This window comes from Salpingoeca rosetta (assembly GCF_000188695.1).
Source record: "Salpingoeca rosetta unplaced genomic scaffold supercont1.12, whole genome shotgun sequence".
Classification (NCBI taxonomy): Eukaryota; class Choanoflagellata; order Craspedida; family Salpingoecidae; genus Salpingoeca; species Salpingoeca rosetta.
The window spans coordinates 580,101-605,075 of record NW_004754922.1 but is presented as its reverse complement, the minus strand read 5'-3'; the positions used below and the strand labels follow the sequence as shown (position 1 = coordinate 605,075).

Sequence of the window (24,975 nt, the reverse complement as noted above, 5' to 3'; positions counted from 1 at the left end):
AGAGAGATAGACAGACAGAGAGACAGACAGAGAGACAGAGAGAGAGAGACAGAGAGAGAGAGATAGACAGACAGAGAGAGAGAGATAGACAGACAGAGAGAGAGAGATAGACAGACAGAGAGACAGACAGAGAGACAGAGAGAGAGAGACAGAGAGACAGACAGAGAGACAGACAGAGAGACAGACAGAGAGACAGAGAGAGAGAGAGACAGAGAGAGAGATAGACAGACAGAGAGACAGACAGAGAGACAGACAGAGAGACAGACAGAGAGACAGACAGAGAGACAGACAGAGAGACAGACAGAGAGACAGAGAGAGAGACAGAGAGAGAGAGACAGACAGGGAGACAGACAGAGACAGAGAGTGTGTGTGTGAGGGGAGAGAGGGGGGGGAGAGACAGAGAGAGACAGAGACAGAGAATAGCTGAACACCCCAGCGTGCACGTCTGCACAACCGTGTACACAGCACGACAGCACACATAGAGTACGCGCTGCACGTGCCAACACATCAACATGCCAGGCAACTCGTCAACACACACCGCTTGACGCCAAGGCGGATATACTCATCCTCTTGTGGCGTGAACGCAACGCGTCGGCGGCGTAGCTGACGGCGTCCACGACCTCGGTCCTCTCGTTGCTGCTGCTGGTGTTGACGCCGGCGTCCCGTCGTGCCACCGAGGCCACGCGAGCCAGTGTTGCTTCTGTACATGCTTTTGTGGCGCTGCTGCGTGCTGAGGAATAGCCGTGGAACCTGCATCGGCATTTTGATGACGCTGTACTGCGAGGGCACCCTTCGTCCGCTGTGGTGGGCTGGTGGAGACGACGATAGCAGCGGCAGCGTTGGTGATTGTGGCGCGTCAGCAGCATGAGCGACAACACCTGGACATGGCGCCTGCGGTGAAGATACACATTGTGGCGCTGCTGGTGACGGTGTTGTCGGCGGCGTTGCTGGCGCCGCTGACTCGTCTCCGCTGGCCCCGCCGCAAACATCACTGCTGTTGGTGCCGCCGCTGGTACTGCTGGGGCTGCGCACGTGTTCCTGCGGTGGCGCTGGTGCCGGCGAGCCAGGATGCTGGGCTGCAGTGGCGACGCTTGTGTTGACGTTGGTGATATTTGCGCTGATCAATGCAGGTTTGACGGTGGTCGTTAAGACGCTGCTCCCCCGAGTGACCGCGGCGGTTGCGGGCTGCACCTGTCGCACGTGCTTCGCACGTGCATTGCTGCTTCCGTGGCTGCTGTCGCTATCGTCTTCCTCCTCTGCCGCCTCCTCCTCAGTTTCGGACGAATCGTGCAGTGGAAGGCGAGGACGAAGGCGGGGCGATGCACAGGGCTGATGGCGCGCGTGATGTTGTTGCCGAAGCTGCGGTTCTGGCTGGCGGCTGTGTGGAGAGAGCCAGAGCAGCCGATGTAGCTGTGCGTGTTGACCAACCCGGCTGTGCGGCCGGTGCAGTGGGTGCGAGCGTTCTTGCTGCTGTTGACGTTGAGGGTTGATGTGAAAAGGGGACTGGGCGGCGTGCATTGTTCTGGAAGCTGCCGGTGCCAGGACGCGCTGAGGAGGGTGCTGGCGAAAGGTTCGGCTCGTGGGGAAGAACATGGGCAAAGGGTGCCGCTGAGCGCGAGTTGCGGCCTCGCGGACTTCTTTGCTCTTGGCCCTCACGATGACGACCCAGCTCTGATGCCCGTCGGCCACACCTCCTGGCACAGCGTTGTCACTGCCGCTTGCCGACCGAACTGCCTGCATCACAATCTTGCACTCTGCCTCCGTCTTGGGTGACCATGCTTGCAGTGCCGCTTCCTGTGTTGTGGCACACACACACACATACACACACGTTTGTGTACAACACAGCAGCGATCCATGCAAGCATGAGTTTCTGGTGTGCACAACAACATCAGCCAGCAAGGTGGCTGCTTGTTCGTCAAGAACGTTGTCGCACACTCAATCATGCTGGTATATGCTGCGACATAGCAGGGACTCACAATCAACTGTGCTGCATCTGAGCTTGAGGCCACAATGTCCATCAGCTGCACAAACAAGCGTTGCTTCCCCAGTGCCACTGCCACATCGTCTGCAGTTCCCCACACACAAGAAGATAGGTGCTGCATGTGAGACTACGCACACTCGTGCTCTGTACACGTGGTGTGTGTGCTCTCGAAGTGTGTACTCTGTGCTCAACGGCCGGAGGGCACTTACGCTTGTGTAATGACAGACCGGCGAGGAACTGCAACGGCGCAGCTGTCGCGCTCGCTGCCAGGTTTGAGTGCCGCTTCAACCTGCCAGTGGCATGCATGCACGGGCCGTTGGGCCGTGTGAAAGCAGGCGAGCAGATGAAAACAAGAACAAGCATGCGCTGCGCTAGGGTTGCTGGGCGGCGTACGCCTGGCCCCAAAGACTCTTGCATGATATGAAATACGGTGACATGAATATGCAGCCCAAGGGGATGTGACTGCACACACACACACACATACACATACACACATGCACAAGCACACACACACGTACACACGCGCACACACACACACACACACAAGCACCGGCACACGCTCGCCAGTTGACCCAAACAAGTTCCTGCGTTGATGTGAAAACGCACAAGAGCTCGAGGAAGGCGAGCGTCTGCTCCACAATGTGTTTGCTTAACTGAGTCTGCACGTTGACTGCACAGGACAATGGAGCACAGAAGGAGTACAAATGTGTAAGTTGTGTGGGCAGCAGCCGAGCGACGTTATTGACTGCAATACACCAGGTGTAGCTTCGCCGCCGTTCAAGCAACGCAAAAGGCCTCAAAGAGAAGGAGGGTGGGGTACTCCGGATAATGAGACCTCGTATCACAAAGACAACCGCCTTCCAGACATGCACACATTGCTCCGTTCACTCACCCACCGTTGTTTTGTGTCACAGCGGCAGCAAGCCAACAACAGTCGAGACGTGTTTCCTCCTTCAGTTCTGTGCGCAGAAGCAAACCTTCCTCAAAGATGGCCTCCACCAGTGGCAACACCTGATCCAACGCGCAAAAGCGTGAGTGCACACGGGGCGTCGTGTCAGAGGAGGAGTTGTGTTGTAGGTTGTGCTTGCGGATGCGTTGTGCGTTCAGGCAGAATAAAGGACTGTGTTCAGGAGTATACTTGTACGAGACGACGCAACGGCATCGCCCAATGCAAGTGGCACCAGCAGTCAAGGCGAGCCACATGCCAGCACGACGGCATGCACACGCACACACACACACACACACACACACACACACACACACACACACACACGCACACACACGCACACACACGCACACACACACATACATACATACATACACACACACACACACGCACACGCACGCACACATGTTTCAAAGTCACAGATCGAAGGGCACCCATCGGTGTACAACCTGTTCCTGGAACTGGGGGTTGACGGAAGGTTGTTGGATGAGCTGGATTAGGAGGCGCAGTTGCTGTGTCCAGATGGCCCACACGTCTTCGTTGTCATCTGCACGGATCATGAGGCAGCGCTCCAGCAGCATGCTGACCAGGTCCTGGCCATATTGGGCGCGTCGTACCTCTGCAGTGTCACGACAAAAGAACAAGCGCAGAGCCATTGTACCGACACATGAGTGCAGACAGGGACGTGGAAAAGACAGACTTTTATATGCGGGTAAGGTCGATCACTCACTCGGAGCGGCAAACACAAATGCTCAACATGAATGGCTTCGTGGGGGGGGGGGAGGACAGCATATCTGAACAGCCATGTTCGACACGCACCTGAGGCGCATGCTTGTTGAACCACGGCCTGTTGTCCCAAAAGAGCAACGCCTTCCTTGTCGCGCATCAGCTGAAGGGCTTTTACCCTGCTCACCAGCTAGTGTCAGTGAGTGTGTAGAGTGTGTTGCGAATGCAAATGTGTGTTGAAGGGGCTGAGTGAGTGCATCAACGTGTACAAGCACGCAGAGGTTGTGCTCCTCGCCTGTGTGGAAGAAGAGAGATATTGTGTCGCTCAGCAGGGTGTGTACGTGTGTGTGCGTGCGTATGATGCACAGGTATTTGTTGACGTCATTGGGTATTCTGAGCAATCATGACATGTATACGTATGCACGAAGCGCACTGACCAGTCTGAGGCAGCTGTCGTCAATGGTGGCGGATGCTCTGAACAGCTGAAGTACACAGGAGCTCAGTTTAACCTTGTGCAACCAATACAAGCACAGCATGGAGATGAGAATGGCAGCGGAAACATGGCACGTGCACTGCGTGATGGGGGGCGAGCATCAGCCGATGATCTGCGTGCACGAACCTGATCGGAGAATCTGTCACAGAGCCGCAATGCGTACGCAAAGAACCCAAGCTTCGCGAGGAATGCGTCTGCGCTGCTGCTTTGTTTCACAAGACCAAGGGCAGTGTTGAGCACCTGACACACTTGATCCACATCTCGTTCCTTGGCTGACGATGTATGTACGAGGGCAAAGGCGCGGATAATATGTGAATGTGTGTGTGGTGTGTGTGTGTGTGTGTGGAGAAAGAGACAGAGCAAGAGAGAGACAGACAGAGAGAGAGAGTGTGTGTGTGTGTGTGAGTGTGTGTTTGAGGGTGCAAAAGCGCGCGAATGTGTAAAAGTCGCAGGAGCAGCATGCGGATTGTTGCGTGTATCAACAGCAGTCAAGGGTTCACGCACACAGCATCAACCAAGCACAGTTGCGGTGCCCTTGTAGCAACCTACCTGCCATCTGCAGCACTTCCATCAACACAAGCACGTCTGCTTGTAGCCTGGCCTCTTCACCCTGCACATAGTGCTGTTTCTTGCTCTGATTGACCAAAGCAGCCATGGCGCCAAAGGACGACTTGCGTTTTGCCGTATGCCGTTTGTGTGTGCGGTGGTGCGAGTGAATACTATTTGACGACACCCTGGAAGGGAATGCGCCTGTGGAACTTGAGGTACAATGTGTTTTTGTGTTTGCGGCGTTGTGTCTAAGTACTGGAGGCGTGTGTTGGTTATGTGTTGGTGCTACCAAGATCTGTGTGATTAGAGTGAGCACAGTGCACAAACGAGCTCATGTAGCGAACGATGAGATGGCTTCTTTGCTTCTTCGTTACACCTGCAAAGATTAGTGTGTGTGTGTGTGTGTGTGTTCATTTTCCCGCCAAAATTCATCGCCTTGTCTTCTTCATACACACACCACAAGCATTGGTGCACTCTTCGTCTGTGTAGCACACCAGCACCATCAGCACCAGCACCAGCACCAGCACCAGCACCAGCACCAGCACCAGCACCAGCACCAGCACCAGCACCAGCACCAGCACCACACTTGTTTCTGCAGAACCTGCAGCCTGCCGTGCACGCAAACAGGCAAAGCAATTCAGAAGGAGACGAGGATGGCCAATATCGCAGCCCTCGAACAGCAATGTGAGTCGTGGGTGCTATTTGTTTGCAGAGACACAAGTTACATTCTTCCATCCCGAAGTTGTGCGCGCTGCAGGAACGCCAATCTCCTCTTCCGTATCTTTCATTGCCGTGCCCGACCTTGTGAGGGGTTCAGGCAGGCCTCACTTGCTTCTTCATTCTCACAACTTCTGCGAATCGCAGTGCTGGAAGCAGAAGCCAAGCAAGTGGAGTTCCTGCACAGTGCAAGGGAGCGCCTGGCAAAGGCGGCCGGTGTGCTGCGAGAAACCGCTGCGCGGTACACAGCATGGCAGCGTACACGACAGCGGCTCCACCTCAAACGACAGCAGCTTCGCACCGAGTTATTACAGGTACGCCGAGAGCGTGATGGGACGTGTGAGTGTGCACGCACGTGTTTGTTCGTGATTGTGAGTGGTTACAGACGAGTGTTTGGATGTTGTGAGTGAGAGCGTGTCTGCGCATGCACATGCTTTGTGGGCGAAGTGCCTCGGAAAGCGCTTGCACACGACATGCGGTTGCGGGTGGCTGTCCCGGGTTTGTGACAACGTGCTTTCTCTGGCTGTTAACGGGTGACCTTCGTCATTTGTGACATGACGGTTAGGCTCAGCAGGAACTGCGGTCCAAGTGCGACAAGCTTGGCATCAGCGGCACACCATTGCAGTCCAGGGGCTGTCAGGATGGGCAAGCGCTGGCAAGCTGGATACAGAACACGCTCCAACCAACCACGCTTGCGTTCTCCAGCACACCGGCTGCAGCAATAGCGAAGTCGCAAGGAGACGAGTGGGACACTGCACTCCAGTCAAGCACGGCAGGCTTGCTGGAGGAGACACGCACGGCCCTGACAAAGGCGGAAGAAGAGCAAAGGCGACTGCATCAAGACCCACACATCGCTGAGATGGCCCGCTCTCTCGACACAGAGCTGAGCACCCTTCAATCACAAGGCAAACAAAACATACCTGGTGTTTGTGTTTGTGCTTGCTTTTGCGTGTGTGCGTGTGTGGTTGCCCTTATGTGTGTGTGTGTGCTTGTGTGTGTGCTTGTGTGTGTGCTTGTGTGTGTGCTTGTGTGTGCTTGTGTGTGTGCTTGTGTGTGTGTGTGTGTGTGTGTGTGTGTGTGTGTGTGTGTGTGTGTGTGTGTGTGTGTGTGTGTGTGTGTGTGTGTGTGTGTGTGTGTGTGTGTGGAGGAGGGTTTTGGGGCAGGTTGCTCTTCCACCACCACGACCTCCTCCTTTGGCTCCTTCAGTCACGCATGCGCATGCCTGTGTTGTCGTTGTGCAGTGTTTTGTTTGACCCTGTCGCCCTGTCGTCCCCGTTGGTTTCATGAAGCGAAACTCGCGGGTCTGTCTCGGGTTTAGTCCCCAGCAAGCTGCATCCCGCACGAGAGAGCCTGACACGAATCTTCTTGGTGTCTTGATGCCTCTGCCGGTTGTACTTGTGTTGTTTCAGTGGCCGAGCTGCGTAAGAAGGCCCTGACGCCTGATCAACGCGAAAGGCTTGTGGAGCAAGAGCGACAGCTGGAGTTGGAGCTCAATGCGTTCCTCATTGCCGTCCTCGGTTCCGACGAGGATGACGATGACGACGGGGAAGAAAGAAGAAAGAGCAAGCAAGACAGTTTCGGCGGCAACGCTGGGCGTCCTGCCACAAGTTGCTCTCGCTCAACACCACACCGTTACCACCACAAGCATCATCACCGCGAGCAGTCGCGCCACTTTCACCACCCACGCGTTTACGAACACGACTCCCCTCTTTCCTCATCGTCATCTTCCCTTGACCACATGCACATCCACTCGCTCCTAAACAGTTCTTGAACGCGGGTGTCTCTGTGTGTGTGTGAATGGTTACATGACGCATCCAAGGATGAATGTACGGCACTGGGAGGAAGTTTGCTACGTGTGACGAATACACAAACTGACCAACTGATAAGAGCAAGATGTGAGGAGGGCTCTTGGGCTCGAGGGCTCTGACAGAGGCAGAGGAGCAAGAGAAGTACTGGAAGTAGAGAGCGTGTCAGTTGAAGGTCGAGTGCCAGCGCGTTGCAGGCGCGTGGAGAACATGCAGAGGAGAGGAGAAGGGATGTCGACAAGACAAGCTCAGCAGAACACACCAGACAAGCTCACCATACTTACTAGACTTACAGAGCAGAGCAGAGCAGAACACACCATTCGACTATTCGAACAAGCAAGGAACCTCGGAACACCAAAACAGAAGTATGGAGGAGTAGTCTGTAGTGTCAAGGATTTGTGTAGGAGTGTCAAGGCACCATCAAGGCACGCTCCAGCCGACACCATAAAGTGTAGCTATGGCGAACGTTGTGAGCCGGGCAACGGCTGGGTTGACGCAGCTGTACTCGTCTGTGGCACAGCAGCGCGATGACGGCGCACACCATGGACGAGCACAACACCAACAGCCAAAGCAGGAGCAGCAAGAAGGTGGCGTGTAGCACAGTGAAGTCGTGATGGCATGTCTCTGTGGCGACGAAAAGTTGGGAGTGGTTGGCCCACATGCCGCTTTAGTTTGTGCAGGTTGTCGTGGTTGTTCATGGCGGAGCCTGAAAGCGTTGAACGCCTCCAATGTCTGGCTGTGCTTCGGTTGGTTATTGGTTTACGCACTCACTGTGACACTGTTGCTGGTGTCCTTGGTGTTTTGCGGGGAGTAGATCTGAGTCGCCTGACTGCCGAAGATGGCTGCTTTCAGCCTGTGCCTCCAGGTGAGCGTGTAGTGACAATGCGGAGGAGATGCGGAGCACAGTATGGAGTGGGAGTGGTGTTATTGGACGCGGTGCACATCATGCGTCTGCGTGCATCCCGCGTGCCGTGTCACAGTCAGTTGTCTGTCCATCTCCCCTCAGCATCGCTGGTTCGCTGGTTCGCTGGTTCGCTGATTTCTTGTTGCTTTGCTGGGGATGGGCAGTGCCTTTGCTCGGTGGGAGATACCGGTATCTGCGCAGCATTGGGCGTGGCGGTTTTGCGCTCCTGATCCGCGCCGAGGATACCTACTGCCCCACCCACAGTCACGTCGCTATCAAGATCATGCACGCCCAGTTTGCACAGCTGGGCTCACACGAAGCAACCGTCACACGCCAGCTCAACACCCTTGACCCGCTAGAGTGCGTACTTTGCGTGTGTGTGTGCATGTTTGTTTGTTGGTGTGCATTTTGTTTGTTGGTGTGCATGTGTGCGTTTGTGTGTGCGTGCGTGTGTGTGCATGTGTGTGTTTGTGTTTTTGTGCAGGTGTCCACGTGCAAGTGCATGCTTGTTCGCATGCATGTGTTTTTGTGGAATGTATGCCTTAGTGGTACCTCCCTCCTCATCCATCGAAGCTCACGCACACAGCGATGATTCCGTTTTCTGTTCGCGTTGTACCGCAGCACATGTCATGTTGTCCGCTGCATCAACACGTTTGAGTTTGCAGGTCACTTTTGCATCGTGTTCGAGGTGCGTGCTTGTCCTGCTGACGTGTTGATTTTGTGTTTCGTTCATCTCCACGACCTTTCTTTCATCCGTTGTCTTGTCTCACGTGTACACACACACACACGCGCGCGCGCACACACATACACGCGCATACACGCGCATACACACACGTGCACACGTGAATCACACGTTCCATGGTGCAGTTGCTGTCATCAACACAGCTGAAACATGCAGTGGAAACAGCGTCGCAGTTCACAAATACCAAAGCAGCAAACACAGGTCTGCGTGTGTGCGTATGCGCGCGCATGCGTGTGCGTGGTGTGCGCGGAAGTTACAATCATCTGTTCAACCACTGCAGTGTCGTGCACTTTGGTGTGTGATGAGCACGCACACACACACACTCACGCACACGCACACGCACTCACGCACACACACACACACATACACTCTCTCTCTCTCTTACTCGCACTCACTCACTCACACACACACTCTCACTTCTAAATTGTGCTGTGTTGTTGCGTATGAGACAGCGAGTCTCAAGTTACAGGCTGTGCGCAAGGTGGCCGCCCAGCTTCTGACTGCGCTCGTACGTGTCATATATGCACATGTACACACAGCGCTTGCCGCCTTGCACGTGTTGTTGTCATTGTGTCACATCATGGCATCTCGCGTGTGCGCGTGAACGCCACATCATCACCTTTCTTCTCGTGTCGTGCGTCTGATATTTGTGTGCATGTGTGCACGTGCACGTGTGCGTTCAATTCCCTTAGGCCGTGTTTCGTCATGCCAACATCATCCACGCCGATCTTAAACCAGACAACGTTCTCCTCCGTGATGGTGCGTGCGTGTGTGTGTATGTGTTTGCGTGTGTGCGTGCGTGTGTGTGTGTGTGTGTGTGTGTGTCTGCGTATGCGCGCGTGTGTGCTGATGGATGCATGTGTTTGTGTGTTTCTACGTGTGTATGTCTGTGCTGCTGTACGGCAACAACCAATGTTGTGTGGTTTCCCACTACCTATTTTCCCATGCTACCAAACTTGCTGCTCACCATGAACACCATCACCACCACTCGTCACTACCACTCATCACAACCACTCATCACAACCGCTCATCACCGCAGACGCCGCCAACTCGTGCTTCATCAAAGTTGCTGACTTTGGCAATGCCATCAGCAACACGGAGGAGGCTGTTGCTCCATACTACGACTCGTTTGACATCCAGACACCGCTCTATCGTGCACCAGAGGTGACAAGTATCGCAGTATCTGTTATTGGTGGCGGTAGTGGCAGCTGTGATCATGGCGATGGTTGTAGTCTTGTTGTGGCGAACGTCTGGACTCGTGCCTGGACTCAAACCGTGATGCACGCTCACGTGCACGCGTACTCGCGTGTTGTATTTCATGCACAGGTGTACTTTGGCATTCCTTTTGGTCCGGAGATTGACATGTGGTCAGCCGGTTGCATCTTGCTCGAGGTACAGCATACCTGCACGTACAAGATAGCTTGCACCAGTGAACATTGAAACGATGCACATGGTTCCCACTCACATACACACATACACACATACACACATACACACATACACACACTCTCACACTGACACACATGCACATACACACAAACACACATACACACTCTCTCACTGACACACATACACACATACACTGACACACACACACACACACACACACACACACTCTCTCTCTCTCTCTCTTCATCTCCCCTCCCCCACCGCCCCTTTCCAGCTGCTGCTTGGTCGCGTCCCGTTTGGCGGCTCAACACCGGATGACGTCGTCAGCAGCATCGTCGCACTGACAGGACACCTGCCACACATGTACACCGCAGGCAAATTCTACGCCAGGGTGCGCACCTTGCATGCGTATGTGTACGTGTGTGTGCATGTGCATGTGTGTATGTGCATGTGCGTGTGTGCATTCAGTGAGTGCGTGCGTGTGTATTTGTGTGTGCGATGCATTCGCGCACGCAACCACATAATGTGCTGCAGTTCCTGGCGATTGTCGGGTTGCTCACCACTGTATTCCCTCCACTGCTGTTGTTGCAGTTCTCCCAGCACGTGGACAGCCGGCCCTCAACGCCACACGAACCGCTCGACCGCATGTATGCCCATATCGCACGCGCCTCCCCTGCACCATGACGGACACACACTTACACACACACACACACACACACACACCACGCCGAAACAGAGCAAAATACAATACTATGGGGCGACAATCCCCCCCCCCCTTTCCGTGACGATTCATCACAATGGTCTCCGCTTTTTTTTTTTCGTCGTTGCCTGCAGGCACGCGGCCCTTGCATCACGGCTTCAGGAGCATCTTCACTTCAACCACCCAAGCTTTGCCAGCTTCCTTGCTGGCATGCTCCATCCCGCGCCTTGTGAGTTCCATCGCGAATCGAGCACTGTGTCTTGTTTGTCATTCCCGCTTGCACGTGCATGCACACACACACACACACACACACACACACACACACACACACACACACACACACACACACACCCGTGTGTACTGGTGTTGTAGCCAAGCGCATGACGCCGTTGGAAGCACTGCAGCATCCGTTTCTGGCGCCGCTGTTTCCCTTTCGCCTCCTCGTGTCAGACCCGCCCCTGTACTCAAACCCGGTCTGGTTCCCCCCACGCCCACACTCGTTTGCATACGCACACGCGGCCGAGTGCGAGCGCCCGCTGCCCGCACACCGCAGCAGCACACGGCGACCACAACAACAGCAGCAAGAGCAGCAAGAGCACCAGCGGCAGCGTGGGGGTCGTGCCAGTGGCGGTGCCAGTGGTGGTGGTGGCAGTGGGATGGCTGTTGGTCGCCCGCCAGCAACAAGCACCGCAACAGTAGACACCACAGATGCATGGCAGCTCAAGTGGGTAAGAAATCCACTGCAACAGCAACATCAGCAACATCAGCAACATCAACAGCAGCGACAGCACCACCAGGCTCGTGGTGTTAGTCGAGTGGCGCAATCTGCGTTTCATCGCGTGGCCAACGCGTCCTCTGCATTTCATCCTCTACGCCTCCACACCAACGGCAGCACAGGCAGTGCGCCTCCGCAGTCGTCTGCTGCCGTGAAAGACGAGGACCTTGGGCACCTGGGTGGTGATAGTGACAGCATTGCAGCAGACGTGCGCCACTCGCGGTCCTCTCGCTCGCGCCGCTCTGTCCGGCGTGCATACGCTGGCGATGAAGACATGAAACGAACGCCTTTGTTGCAGGCGAGTAGTGACACGACTGCGGCCACGCCCACCTCAACCACCACGGCACGCCCAGCTTCATCAGGCCGTGGTGGCATGCGCACCCCTGACCGGGCAGGGAAGCTGCTCAGGTCGAGCGATGGCAAAGCCATGGTGCTGATGGCTGCAGGCACCATCGCAACGGCTGCACCTGACCAGCAACACGCCCCTCACACACACCAACGCCAACAACGCCAACAACGGCAGCAGCGGCAGCGCAGCGCAATGGCAATCACAGATCGTGATGTGAAGGAGGAGGACTTTGATGAAGGTGATGATGCACTGCTGTCATCGCCACACTCAAGCGAAGCAGCCACATCCCGCCAGCGCACCCGACGGCGATCAACAACCACTTCAACAACAGCATCAGTAGCAACAACAGCAACAGCAGCGTCGTCATCAAAGCGGACATCATCCCGGGAGAAGACACGACGTGGGTCGAGGGGGAAAGGGAAGCGTGGGGATTCGGACGTATCGTCCACCTCGAGCGTGTCACGGCCGCGTGGAACTGGTGCGCGTGCTGATGTCGACGATGGTGCTGTTGACGGCATCACACCTCCGTCTTCGCCACAGTTTTCCCGCCGCTCGGCCAGCAGCACTCCAAAGGCGCGCAGAGTCAACAGTAGCAGCAAAAGGAGACAACAACAACAACAACAACAACAACAACAACAACAACAACAACAACAACAACAACAGCAGCAGCAGCAGAGGGGGAAACAGAAGAAAAAATCAGCCAAGAGCCAGGCACGGAAGTCGGGACACTGTAGAAGGAAAGGAGGGGCTGATACCATGGTTGGTGATGACGTTGATGAGGAGATGGACTTTTTGGAAGAAGGAGGCGCAGACATCATTGTTGTGCACGACGACGTCAACGGAAACAGCGACAACACGCGAATGGCCCACGCGTCTGTCATGGCCTACCACGCCACACTCGCTGCAGCAGAGGGCGAAGATGAGCTCTTGTCCAGCGGAGAAACGGTATCAGCGGCGTCGTTGTCTCGTTCCGCTAGCGGCTCCACCCCATTGCGACGGGCGCCGCGATCCACATCAGCCGCACCGTCGTCGAGTGTTGCCTCAGCGAGAACAGGTAAAGGTGCGAAGAAGCACAGGGCCAGCGCAGCGCGTGACGGCGACACCCTGGCAGCAAAGCGCGCGAAAGTGACCAAACGCGCCTCAGAACACAAGGCAGCAACAACAGCATCGACAACACCACCAACAACAGGAAGTGTTGATGATGGCGATGATGCTGGTGCGTCACGGCTGTCACCGCCATCTTCACCGCTCCCACAGGCGCTGCCAATGGAAGGAAACACGCGAGCGGCAGCGCAGCACCAGCAGCAGCGCCAGCACCAGCAGCACCGTGAACGACGCCCAAAGAGCAAGCTAACAAGGAAGCCGAAGAAAGGCCGGCATCTGCCTTCTCCATCTGCAATGACGCCAACATCACCCACAACAGCAGCCTCTGCCGGTCCCTTTGATCTTGATGAAGGCGTCATGCGTGATCGCGTGTGGAGTGAACCGTCGAGTGCAGATGTGTCGCCTGCTCGCCCCGCACACCCTGCTCACACTCCCCATGTCGGTAAATTGCCACCGGTCAACACAACAGCGGGTGCATCACGTGGCACCACCGCAACACGGCCCAAGGCGGCCGCGACCGTGCACCCGTCTTCACCCTCGTCGACGCACAAGACTCCAAGGAAGCCCGTGTTGCCTGTGTTTCCTGGCCGCGATGCGTCCTCTGCGATTCAAGCACGCATGGCGGCACTGGCAGCGCGCTCGCCATCGTCATCGTCATTAGCGGACGCCATATCATCATCTTCTTCATCGTCCTCAGTTGTGCTGCACGAAGTTGCCACGGAATCGACACCAGTGGTTGGTAAACCTTGCGCACGATACACACACACACACACACACACACACACACACACACACACACACACACACACACACACCATGCCACATGCTATCCTTGCCTCATCATTTTGTGTCGTCCCTCGCCCCTTTATGTATGGCACGCCGCCCATCCTTGATGCTTGCAGGCATTGGCGACATTTGACGATGCGGATGACACGTTCTCCGATAATCAGCGCCGCAATGACAGCAAGGTCGCGCGTGTCCTTGGTCAACCAACACCATCACCGTCATCATCAGCCAGGCGCAAGAAGACGCCAATAAGAGCAGGACAACGAGCACAACTCGCTGAACGTCAAGGACACAACGGCGTGGGCGGTGGTGTTGTTGCTGGTGCTGACAGCAGTGACTTTGATGCATCCTCGGACCATGAGGACATTGACTTCCTCACTCTGTAGGACAGAGAGTGCCGTGCGTGTGCGTGCTGTTCTGTTTCAAGAGTGTTGGGTATGGGTTCTGTGACTGCTTGTAAGCGCGTGTAATGGAACAGAACTGATATGAAGTAAACCACAAGAGCAGAACAGAAGGCATGTTTGAAACATGATGCAACTCACCAACGATACTTAAAAAGAAAGCAGGGCTCGGGCAACGCAGCAAGGAAAGGTGGAACGTGGAACAGCAGGCAATTTCGTGCTTAGGAACGAGGATACAATTTCAGCAGTCAGAGCGACACTGAACGACAAAACAAGCAAGAAAGTCAAAGGGAGGAAAGAGCAAATGAAGAAGACTGAAAGAAGACGCGCGCATGCAATGGAAACACGAGTACGCATTCGAGAGGGTGGACGCAATGCAAACAGATCAACAACATCACGAGCAACAAAAAAATCAACACACACACACACACAATCGAGATGATATGCTGCGACAAGCCATCATCTTTGTGCCACTTCATGCATCGAACCCAAAGTCATCTGCGTCGTTTAACTGCATCCTCTGCTCCCCAGTCTTTGACAGCACCACGTTGTCATATGTGCAGCCAGGAGGGGCGACTGTCGCGTAGGCATCATCTCCCGTACCCTCGTCACCCATGTCATACTCAGGCGCTGTTGCTGCAGTTGTGTGGGGTGAGGCCAAGTCATACTCAGGCGCTGTAGCTGCAGTTGTGTGGGGTGAGGCCAAGTCATACTCAGGCGCTGTAGCTGCAGGTGTGTCGGGTGAGGCCATGTCGTACACCGTCGTGCTTGCTGCTGCAGTGTGCTTGGCTGCCGAGGACACAGGCACCTCGTATTCATTGGCTTTCGCGTGCTGGATGGGCTGTGAAGCAGGCATGGCATAGGCGTTTTCTGCCCAGGCGGAACCTTTGTGCAGCTGCGCGAGGTGACCGACCACAGGTTGTTCGTACGTGCGGCACTCGTTCGGGTCAGCGTACTCGTAGTCGAACATGGCCATGTTCATCTTGCCGCCAGCAAGCCCGTCATTGTCGCTCGCGCACTCTTCGTACGTTGGGTTCATGGAGACGGGTGGTGTGGTGCGGGTCTTGGACAGCCGTGTACGCTTCTTCCGGCGGCGAACAAACACCGCAAGCACTGCATGTCATGTGACACGTGGCAAGTGGCAGTTTGTGTCAGAGTATGAAGATGGGTTGCATGGACAAAATACCACCGCAACGCACAAACAAACGCAACGACATGCGTGCACGCATGCAAACACAAACACAGACGCAGACACAGACACATGCAAGCACACATGCAAACACACACACAGACATGCAAGCACACACGCACACACAGAGACAAACACACACACGCACACAAACTCACGGATGCCGGCGATGAGACCGATGGCGCCAGCGACGACGGCGACAATGATGGTCGTCATGTCCGTGCTGCCGCTGCCGCTGCGGCTCGTTTGTGGGTTGATGTTCTGGTTGGGGGGCGTTGAGCTGACTGTGGTCGCAGTTGTCGACTCTTGTGCGTCAGATGTGGTCGGTGGCGCTGAGGCGGACGTTGACGCTGTGAGGTCCATGTGATCTGAGGGCGACGCTGTGGACAACGTAACAATCATGGTGGTCGTTGTTGTCGTTGTAGACGTGGTTGTTGTTGTTGTTGTAGTTGTAGTTGGTGTAGTTGTAGACGTGGTTGTTGTTGTTGTTGTTGTTGTTGTTGTTGTTGTTGTTGTTTTAGAAGTTGTTGTTGTCATCGGTGTGGTTGTCATTGTTGTTGTCGATGTGACCGGCACCAACTGTGCAATGCGCACTGCACTGATCTTGCCATTGTTTGCAGAGCTGGTGAAGTCAATGTCGAGGTTCGTGTCACCCGCGTACACATCAAACACCTTCACCGTGGCCGTGGCCCACCCAACGCTGTCGGTCAAGTCCACGTTACTCTCCACAAGCGTGCCCTCGATGTAAATGTCAAAGACGCGCTCTCCAGGCTGGTCGGTGCATTCGCAGATGTCAGCAAAGTGGAGAAACACGCGGTACCACTTGTTGCGAGTCACGGGGAAGTTCATCCTGAGCGTGCTTGCGTACTTCTCTGACTGGTAGAGGGTGTCGTCGTTTGTGTTGGCGATGTTGATACTCTGGACGAACGTGCTGCCTTGGATGTAGGAGCCTGCGGGCTGCCACACGCGGCCCTCTGTGTCTGTGTACGAGTTGCTGTCGCCAGCGTTGACCGCATATACATCATCGCCAACAATGAAGTCGGTGGGGACATTGGGGAGGGCTGCGGGGGACATGGACGTTGACATTGACGCTGTGGTTGTTGTAGTACTGGCTGCGGAGGCAGTTGAGCTTGTCCATGGCGCCACAGAGGGTACAATGGTTGTTACGCCGACTTGGCAGTTGCTGTTCAGCAAGCTGGATGCGAACTTGAATGCGCCGTCCCAGTACGTTTTGCATTCGAAGCTGCTGCGCGAGATATCTGCCACTTCGCGCATGTGGAAGAATTCTGCCGTTCCGGAACCGCTGCTCCGGTCCATGTTCAGCGCGCCAATGGAACCACACTTGCCATACAGCTTCAAGTTCATGTCGCCATCAATCTCCATGTCCACATCGCTCGCGGACTCGAACCTAGCCGCAAAAGTACACATGGTTGGGAGGCAGGATGGACGGAAGCAGTGATGTGATGAGACATGTAAGCAGATGCCAGAGAGCGTGTCGTCGAGTTGTCCCAGTGAAGAAGCCATCAGCAATGGCAAAGAAGGGACTACACAAACCACAGAGCAGACACGGCATTGGCCAATCATGCTGCATTTCGATAGACACGGACATAAGCAGGCAGACTGACAACAGGCTGCCACAAACACACACACACACACACACACACACACACACACACACACACACACACACACACACACACACACACACACACACACACGTACTGAGCAAATCCATTCACATGATTTGTGCAGGGATAAGAAACGCACGTGTGAGACGTATTTGATCCAATGGTGACGCTGAGGGAGGCGTCGTTCTTCGTTTCCAGGTGGATGTTGGTCGCAGCTTTGAGGGAGGGAAAGGAGATGAGGGGCACATCCACCGCCGCCTCAATCCGGAGACAGTCCACGGATTGCAGGTTTGGGAACTCAATCTTCGACGACACGTCGCCGTCCACGAAGATGTACATGTCGTCGACGGCTGTCATGCCTGTGAAGACGATGGTGTCGATCTCTGCGCCGCTCTTGATGTTGAGCTCAAAGTCGTCGAAGCTTGTTGCTTGCACGTCAATGTGATTGCATGCACCTGTGGCGTCGATGGCGTAGTCGTCGCCGTTGCTGGTGCTGAACATGCCCTGTGTCACAATGAACGCACTGCCGGCCGAACACGACTTGACTTCGACCGTGTCGTCGGGGTCGATTGAGGAAGGGCAGGTGCTGCTGCTTCCACCCTCTCCACCACCACCGCGGCCTTCTTCTTCGCCATCGTCTCCGCCATCGCCGTGTGCGTGCACCAGGTGCAGCTCGCTCGCGCACAGCAGCACCGCCAGCGCCAGCACCCCAACAAGCACAAACAAACGTCGCATGCTCTTTGGGATGGTTGCTTTTGCAGCAGCAGCAGAAGTAATTGGCGTGGCTGTGGGAAGCAGTTTACAGCGCCTGCTGTTGCTTGCAAGCAAAATGGCGGTGTTCGTTGACGTCTTCCATCACATTTCGGCTGCACCAACTCGTTGGCGCCGTGGGAACCTGCGTGCATTTCCGGCGCGTTTTACGTTCTCGCCCTCGCCTCATCACGTCATTTGCCTACTCATTCATGAGAGCGTGTCTCCAGCAGGCCGCTCTGCGTTGACTTGCTTGCACTTTCTCTCTCTCTCTTTCTCTCTGTTCGCATTTGTTCACTGCTGTACGAGGTGGCTCGCTCGATGAGGGAACACCCTCTCTGAAGCGTTAAAGCAGCAAAGCAGAAAGCGCGAACAGCAGAATGCAAAGAAAGAACACAAGCAAGGCAGGTAGCAGAAGGGGTTTGCCAGAGCTTCTGGCCCATGGCGCTTCGCTGTCTTTGGGAGCAACACACGCAGCAGCACTACACAGCGAGCCGGCTCGTCTGTGGTGTCTTCTGGGGGTGGTGGCGAACTCCTCTCAAGGAAAGCGAAAGCATAACAAAAGAAACGAACGCTGGAGCCCATCACCAGTCCTGGTGTGAGCAAACAACATGAAGAAGACAACAACATGGATATTCAGTAACAACATGAAGTGGTGAGAACAACAAAGGGACAGGGGAACTGAAAGCAGGCATGAAACGCCGGGCAGCTGCAGGCTCCCAACGAGAAGCGTGTCCAGCTGACATTAAGCAGGAGGGGGAAGGAAGGGCACGGGAAATCCAAACGCAGCTCCAAGCACACAACACAACACAACACAACACAGTGGAGGGGTATGGCGTGTTGATAGCACCGTGAAGCCTTAAGCGTCGAAGCCAAAGCCAGCGCCGTCGCCCAGTTGCACGAGATGGTTCGCTTTCGGAGACACCGCAAGATTGTCGTAGATGGGCGGAAGCGTCTCATACACACGGTCTGTGGTGTCAACGCCTTCTTCAGCACTGTCTTCGTCATCACAGGTGCTGGCAACGGCTGGGTAGTTGTCATACAGGCGGAGCTGGGGTTGCCCCGTGCGTGCAGAGCTGTTCACATCAGTTGCCGTTGATGGGGAAGCGACATCGTAATGCACGTTCTCGCTGCTGTCCTGGAGGCGCACGCCATACCCAGGTGGAGGCAGTGGTCGCTGCTGGTGCATGGAGCTGCGAATGCTGCTGCCGCTGTGGCTGTGGATACCTTTCACGCTCGAGGCGGGTGTTGGCACCATGTAGGGTTGCTCGGACCACGACGTATCTGGTACATCGTATGTGTTCTCCTGAACACCGCCGTGGCCGACAACAGGCTGTTCGTACGTGCGGCACTCGTTCGGGTCAGCGTACTCGTCGTCATACATGGCCATGTTCATCTTGCCGCCTGCAAGTCCATCCTGACGCGAGCGGGGCGACGGGTCGTACGTTGGGTTCATGGTGATGGGCGGTGTGGTGCGGGTCTTTGGCAGCTTCGTGCGCTTGCTGCGACCACGAACGAATACGGCAAGCACTGCACGAAGACGAATACAGTGTCATGTGGTTGATTTTGGGCATGCGAGTGTGAGCCATTGCATATGTGGATAGCCCAGAGCATGCACAAGAACACAAAACTTGCGCACATACAACACGCAATTGCGCATTCTTGCGCTACAGTGCACATGTCACAGACAGACAGACAGACAGACAGACAGACAGACAAACAGACAGACAGACAGACACAAACACATGCAAGCAAACACACACACACACGCAACAACCACAAACTCACAGATGCCGGCGATGAGACCGATGGCGCCAGCGACGACGGCGACAATGATGGTCGTCATGTCCGTGCTGCCGCTGCCGCTGCGACTCGTTTGCGGGTTGATGTCTGCTGCTGTTGACGTTGGCGTGGAGAGCTCTGAGGTTGACTGTGCTGTCACGTCGGTGGCTCTTGGCGCCGAGGAGGACGTCGATGCCGTCAGGTTCATGTGATCCGAGGGCGACGCTGTTGACAACGTGGCCAACTTCGCTGTCGTGGTGGTGGTGGTGGTGGTGGTGGTTGTAGTTGTTGTAGTAGTAGTAGTTGTTGTTGTTGCTGTAGTTGTAGTTGTTGTTGCTGTTGGTGTTGTTGTTGTCGTCGTCGTGGTGGTGGTGGTTGTTGTTGTTGTTGTTGTAGTTGTAGTTGTTGTTGCTGTTGTTGTTGTTGTTGTTGTCGTGGTGGTGGTGGTGGTGGTTGTTGTTGTTGTTGTTGTTGTTGTTGTTGTTGTTGTTGTTGTTGTTGTTGTTGTTGTCGTTGTCGTTGTAGACGTGGTTGTTGTTGTGGACGTGGTTGTAGTTGTTGTAGTTGTAGACGTGGTTGTTGTTGTTGTGGTTGTTGTCGCCTCTTCAGCAGTTGTTGTCATCATCGTGCTCGAGGCCAGAGTGGTTGATGTGGTTGTTGTTGTCATCGGTGTGGTTGTCATTGTTGTTGTCGATGTGACCGGCACCAACTGTGCAATGCGCACTGCACTGATCTTGCCATTGTTTGCAGAGCTGGTGAAGTCAATGTCGAGGTTCGTGTCACCCGCGTACACATCAAACACCTTCACCGTGGCCGTGGCCCACCCAACACTGTCGGTCAAGTCCACGTTACTCTCCACAAGCGTGCCCTCAATGTAAATGTCAAAGACGCGCTCTCCAGGCTGGTCGGTGCATTCGCAGATGTCAGCAAAGTGGAGAAACACGCGGTACCACTTGTTGCGAGTCACGGGGAAGTTCATCCTGAGCGTGCTTGCGTACTTCTCTGACTGGTACAGGGTGTCGTCGTTTGTGTTGGCGATGTTGATGCTCTGGACGAACGTGCTGCCTTGGATGTAGGAGCCTGCGGGCTGCCACACGCGGCCCTCTGTGTCTGTGTACGAGTTGCTGTCGCCAGCGTTGACCGCATATATGTCGTCGCCAACAATGAAGTCGGTGGGTGCCGTTGATGATGCCGTTGGTGACACTGCTGTGGTTGTCGTTTGCTGCGGCACACAATGGCTGTTTTCGAGGTTTGATGTGCGCCTGTTATCCCAGTACGTTAAGCACTTGAAGATGTGGTTGCGCGAGACCTCCGCAACTTCGGCCATGTTGTAGAATATGGCATAACCAACGCCTGCATCCCGGTCCATGTCCAGGTGATCAATGCTTCCGCAATTTCCGTACACCTTGAGGACCATGTCCCCATCAATCTCCATCTCCACATCACCTGCAGTCTCAAACCTGCATGTGGCATGCATGATGTGCGATCGTGGATGAAAAGCACAACACAGTCGTGAGATTGCTTGTGCATGAGAACAGGCGATTTTGGTGTTGATTGTTGAGTGACTCTGTGGACAACATGCTCAGCGGGGCGGGGCGGTAGTGTGTGGGTGTGGCGATGTCATGGTGGGGTGAGCTGATGTGAAGTGACAGCAATGACATACGTCTTTGAGGTGCTTGATCCGATGGTGACGCTGAGGGAGGCGTCGTTCTTCGTTTCCAGGTGGATGTTGGTCGCAGCTTTGAGGGAGGGAAAGGAGATGAGGGGCACATCCACCGCCGCCTCAATCCGGAGACAGTCCACGGATTGCAGGTTTGGGAACTCAATCTTCGACGACACGTCGCCGTCCACGAAGATGTACATGTCGTCGACGGCTGTCATGCCTGTGAAGACGATGGTGTCGATCTCTGCGCCGCTCTTGATGTTGAGCTCAAAGTCGTCGAAGCTTGTTGCTTGCACGTCAATGTGATTGCATGCACCTGTGGCGTCGATGGCGTAGTCGTCGCCGTTGCTGGTGCTGAACATGCCCTGTGTCACAATGAACGCACTGCCGGCCGAACACGACTTGACCTCGACCGTGTCGTCGACGCCAATATCGTCGGGGCAGTCGGCTCGTGCGAGGTGCAGGTGTGGCTGCTGTGCGAGGGCGACCAGCACGCTCAGCACAAACACAAACAAGCGACCACCGCCATAGCCGCCATAGCCGCCATATCCCGACGACATCTCCAGCGCCATTGTTGCGTCGCACGCACGCACTCCAACTCGAAGACTCGAGACAAAGAAAATGACGTCATCTGCACGCAGGTTATCGTTGGGCTGCGATTGGCTTTTCGCAAAGACTTCCACCAAAACCAGGGTCACGGAAAAACAACTGGCGATTTGGCAAATCGTCCATATCCGCTTTTGCTTGGCAACACCGCGCAAACGAGACGACAGCCAACCAACCAACCCAAACAACAGCAGAGCACATCTCTCCTTGTCGTGCACACGGTCGCAGCTTCAAGCCACAACACACCACAACCCCTCCAGCAACCCCTTGTCTGTATTACCTTTCCTGGCCAAGATGACACGTCGCTTGAGGGAGGACGATGATGACCACGGATTCCGTGAGTGTTGCTTTCCCCTTTGGATGTCTGTTCTGCTGTTGGTATTGGTGTTGTGCTGTTGGTGCTGCTGCTGTTACTGTTCTGTTGTTGGTGTTGCTGTTCTGCTGTTGTTGTTGGTGTTGCTGTTCTGTTGTTGCTGGTGGTGCTGGTGTTGGTATTGGTGCGGCGTTGTGGTTGGCAAAGTGAAGTATTTGTGTGGTACTGACGCACCTTGCTTGCACGCCTTATCCCTTCGTATCGTATTCCATATTCACTGCTTGGCAGAGGACGTGGAGCTTTCCACGCTGCAGCGGCAGTTTCGTGTCGCGGAGGGCTATCGCAAGGCATACTCCGAGGAATCCCACAACACACTGAGAAAACAGGTTGGCGCAGGCCCCATGTGCAAGATTGCCAGAGTGCGAGGGCGCGAAACTGCACGGTGGCAGGTGTTGGGGATGCTTCATGATGCGATCCCAAACTCTAGCACAAGCACGCACCGATTCACCCATGCGTTGGCCTAAAGATGATTCCTCTATTCGGCACTCACAAAGGGCGTGTTACCTCTCTCGCTTGCTCGTCACACACGAACCATGGCTTTGTGTAGGAGGAGCAAATTGCCAAGCTGACGAAGGACAACGAGTTTCTCATGTCAGAGCTCAAGCTCGCAGATGCGGCTGAGCGCACGGAACAGAAGGTGGCGCAAACGTGTGCCACAATGTCCTCCGTCCTGCAAAAGCATGAGGTGAGTTTGTTCACAAGGTGCACTCTTGCTTTCGTGGGAATTGAGGCAGTGACGTTCTCAGTCATGACATGTGCTGCAGCTCACGGGCAGCATGTTTCCACTTTCTACTGTGCGTGTGTGTGTGTGTGTGTGCGGGCGCGTGTGTGTACATGTGTTGGGCATGCCTTGACGTGCGACTGCCATATGGTAGGATGAAGTGGCACAGGAGAAGTCGCGAAACGACGAGTTGGGCAAGGAGATTCGGGATATGGAGCGCAAGCTGGCGCAGAAGCGGCGCAACGTTGGTGGCGCCTCTGGTGTTGAGGAGCGAAAGGCCAAGGTGAATGCGCAGATCTCCACCATGGAGAACCGCTTGGAGAAGATGCTCAAGAAGTACAACGCCACGCTCACAGAGAACGCAAAGCTGCGCGAGACCATCGACCATCTGAAGCAAGAGCGCAAGGTGCACAGTGTGTGTGTGTGTGTGCGTGAGTGCGTGAGTACGTGCGTGCGTGTGTATGTGTGTGTTGTATGTATGTGCGTTTGTGTGCGTTGGCGTGCGTGTGTGTGCGCATATGTGTGTTGCATTTGTGTGCGTGTGTGTGCACGTTTGTGATCACACTCTCACCAGCAATGCTTGTTTTGGCTGGTGTGCGTGTGCGCAGGTGTTTGACACAATGCACCGGCGCATTGAGAAGGATCTGGGCGACGTGAAGCGGCGGACGGCGGCCGTTGTTGAGCAGTCGCACAAAGCACATGAGGCACGCGACGAGGCGCAGAACAAGATTGCCGCCCTGGAGGAGAAGGCCGCCAAGGAGCTGCAGCTGTACAACCTGGAGATCAAGGAGCTCTCACGCGTGCTCGAGCACGACCGCAAGCTGAAGACGTTTATGGGCGTGAAGGCGCTGCCGCGCAACCTGGAGGAGGTGCCTGTGTCGCAGAAGCGCAAGACAAAGGCCGCAGACAGCCCGGAAACGATGGTGCAGACGTACGACGAGGCCTTCCGCAAGATCAAGGCCACAACCGGCATCGAAGTCAGTGTGTGCGTGTGTGTGTGTGTGCGTGCAGCTGTGTGTGTGTGTGTTTGTGTGCGTGCAGCTCTGTGTGTTTGTGTGCGTGCAGCTCTGTGTGTGTGTGCGTGCAGCTCTGTGTGTGTGTGTGTGCGTGCAGCTCTGTGTGTGTGTGTGTGTGTGTGTGTGTGTGTGTGTGTGTGTGTGTGTGCGTGTGTGTGATTCAACGTCCTGTGAGAGGATTGATCACTTCGCCTTGCGTGTGCAAGCTGTTGCTCTCGTCTTATTCGCACTCCCACGCCCCTTGTACTTTTTGCACCATGCAAAATCCACACTCACAATGCACGCGACTGTCGCCGCCCTTGCACTGCACCGCAGGACACGACAAAGCTTGTTGATCTGTTTATTGAGGTGGAGGACCAGAACTTTTCCCTCTTCAACCTCGTCAACGAACTCAACAACGAAATCGAGAAGACGCAGGAGCAGGTGCGTGGTGACAGTAAGGGTGGTGGTGATGATGATGATGATTTGGCGTTGGTGGCCGAACTTGTCGCTTGTTGTTCGTTTGTGTGCAAGCATGGGATGTGAGCATGCGATTTGTCTCGGAGGTGTTGCGCCACTCGCATTCGCATGTACGCACACACACACACACACACACACACACACACACACACACACACACACACACACACACACACACACACACACACACACACACACACACACACACACCCACACACGAGGGCGGGAAATCTCCTGAGCATTAAGTACCCATCCCTCTCCGCAATTCAATTTTTTATGGGGGTGGGGCGGGTATCCAAGGAAGGAGAGGAAGAACCTGAAGTTGAGACAAAGGGGAGGCGTGATCGCGAGGGAGGAGCGCTGGGAGAGCTGGAGGTCGGGGGGTATGGTGAGACGCAGGACGAGTTGCTGAGGAAGAGAT

At 55.1% G+C, this 24,975-nt stretch overlaps 6 protein-coding genes across 6 annotated transcripts in view; 3 read left to right on the top strand and 3 right to left on the bottom strand.

The window, feature by feature from the left end:
• Positions 1–507: 507 nt before the first annotated feature.
• PTSG_05206 (uncharacterized protein) lies at positions 508–4,801 on the bottom strand (the record flags this gene model as incomplete). Its single annotated transcript, XM_004993728.1, has 10 exons — positions 508–1,794; positions 1,977–2,065; positions 2,209–2,270; positions 2,588–2,651; positions 2,878–2,992; positions 3,377–3,546; positions 3,747–3,843; positions 4,091–4,162; positions 4,273–4,418; positions 4,696–4,801. The coding sequence occupies 10 exons, from the start codon at positions 4,799–4,801 to the stop codon at positions 508–510; spliced, it is 2,208 nt and encodes a 735-aa protein (XP_004993785.1).
• A 547-nt stretch (positions 4,802–5,348) lies between these two features.
• PTSG_05205 (uncharacterized protein) lies at positions 5,349–7,183 on the top strand (the record flags this gene model as incomplete). The annotated part of the gene is made up of 4 exons (XM_004993727.1): positions 5,349–5,379; positions 5,560–5,726; positions 5,978–6,335; positions 6,822–7,183. 4 exons carry the CDS (start codon positions 5,349–5,351, stop codon positions 7,181–7,183), a joined length of 918 nt encoding a protein of 305 aa, XP_004993784.1.
• Positions 7,184–7,674: 491 nt separating this feature from the next.
• On the top strand, positions 7,675–14,475 carry PTSG_05204 (CMGC/DYRK protein kinase; the record flags this gene model as incomplete). Its single annotated transcript, XM_004993726.1, has 14 exons — positions 7,675–7,804; positions 8,032–8,082; positions 8,286–8,481; positions 8,743–8,809; positions 8,989–9,064; positions 9,316–9,371; positions 9,556–9,622; positions 9,903–10,027; positions 10,190–10,255; positions 10,527–10,643; positions 10,844–10,899; positions 11,087–11,181; positions 11,325–13,915; positions 14,083–14,475. The coding sequence occupies 14 exons, from the start codon at positions 7,675–7,677 to the stop codon at positions 14,350–14,352; spliced, it is 3,963 nt and encodes a 1,320-aa protein (XP_004993783.1). The 3' UTR covers positions 14,353–14,475.
• PTSG_05203 (uncharacterized protein) lies at positions 14,407–17,953 on the bottom strand. Its single transcript, XM_004993725.1, has 4 exons — positions 17,324–17,953; positions 16,156–16,964; positions 15,715–15,936; positions 14,407–15,480 (listed from the first exon to the last, which is right to left on the bottom strand). The coding sequence occupies exons 1-4, from the start codon at positions 17,917–17,919 to the stop codon at positions 14,843–14,845; spliced, it is 2,265 nt and encodes a 754-aa protein (XP_004993782.1). The 5' UTR covers positions 17,920–17,953; the 3' UTR covers positions 14,407–14,842.
• A 640-nt stretch (positions 17,954–18,593) lies between these two features.
• PTSG_12274 (uncharacterized protein) lies at positions 18,594–21,951 on the bottom strand (the record flags this gene model as incomplete). The annotated part of the gene is made up of 3 exons (XM_004993724.1): positions 18,594–19,464; positions 19,723–21,176; positions 21,380–21,951. 3 exons carry the CDS (start codon positions 21,949–21,951, stop codon positions 18,794–18,796), a joined length of 2,697 nt encoding a protein of 898 aa, XP_004993781.1. The 3' UTR covers positions 18,594–18,793.
• Positions 21,952–22,104: 153 nt separating this feature from the next.
• The window catches only part of PTSG_05202 (uncharacterized protein), a 4,568-nt gene continuing 1,697 nt past the window's right edge, over positions 22,105–24,975 (top strand). The window contains exons 1-6 of the mRNA XM_004993723.1: positions 22,105–22,322; positions 22,587–22,684; positions 22,906–23,043; positions 23,234–23,485; positions 23,688–24,056; positions 24,411–24,518. Of these exons, the coding sequence (XP_004993780.1) occupies positions 22,280–22,322; positions 22,587–22,684; positions 22,906–23,043; positions 23,234–23,485; positions 23,688–24,056; positions 24,411–24,518 (1,008 nt within the window). The 5' untranslated portion in view covers positions 22,105–22,279. The remainder of the gene's footprint in view (positions 22,323–22,586; positions 22,685–22,905; positions 23,044–23,233; positions 23,486–23,687; positions 24,057–24,410; positions 24,519–24,975) is intronic.

What these genes read in the sequence shown, in the direction of transcription:
- PTSG_05203 (XM_004993725.1), bottom strand. Translation starts at nt 17,919, where the DNA reads ATGCGACGTTTGTTTGTGCTTGTTGGGGTGCTGGCGCTGGCGGTGCTG. An exon ending in GGATCAAATACGTCTCACAC is followed by an intron (nt 16,965 to 17,323) that starts GTGCGTTTCTTA and finishes TTTTGCGGCTAG; the next exon opens with GTTCGAGTCCGCGAGCGATG. An exon ending in TGCAAACAATGGCAAGATCA is followed by an intron (nt 15,937 to 16,155) that starts GTGCAGTGCGCA and finishes CGTTGTCCACAG; the next exon opens with CGTCGCCCTCAGATCACATG.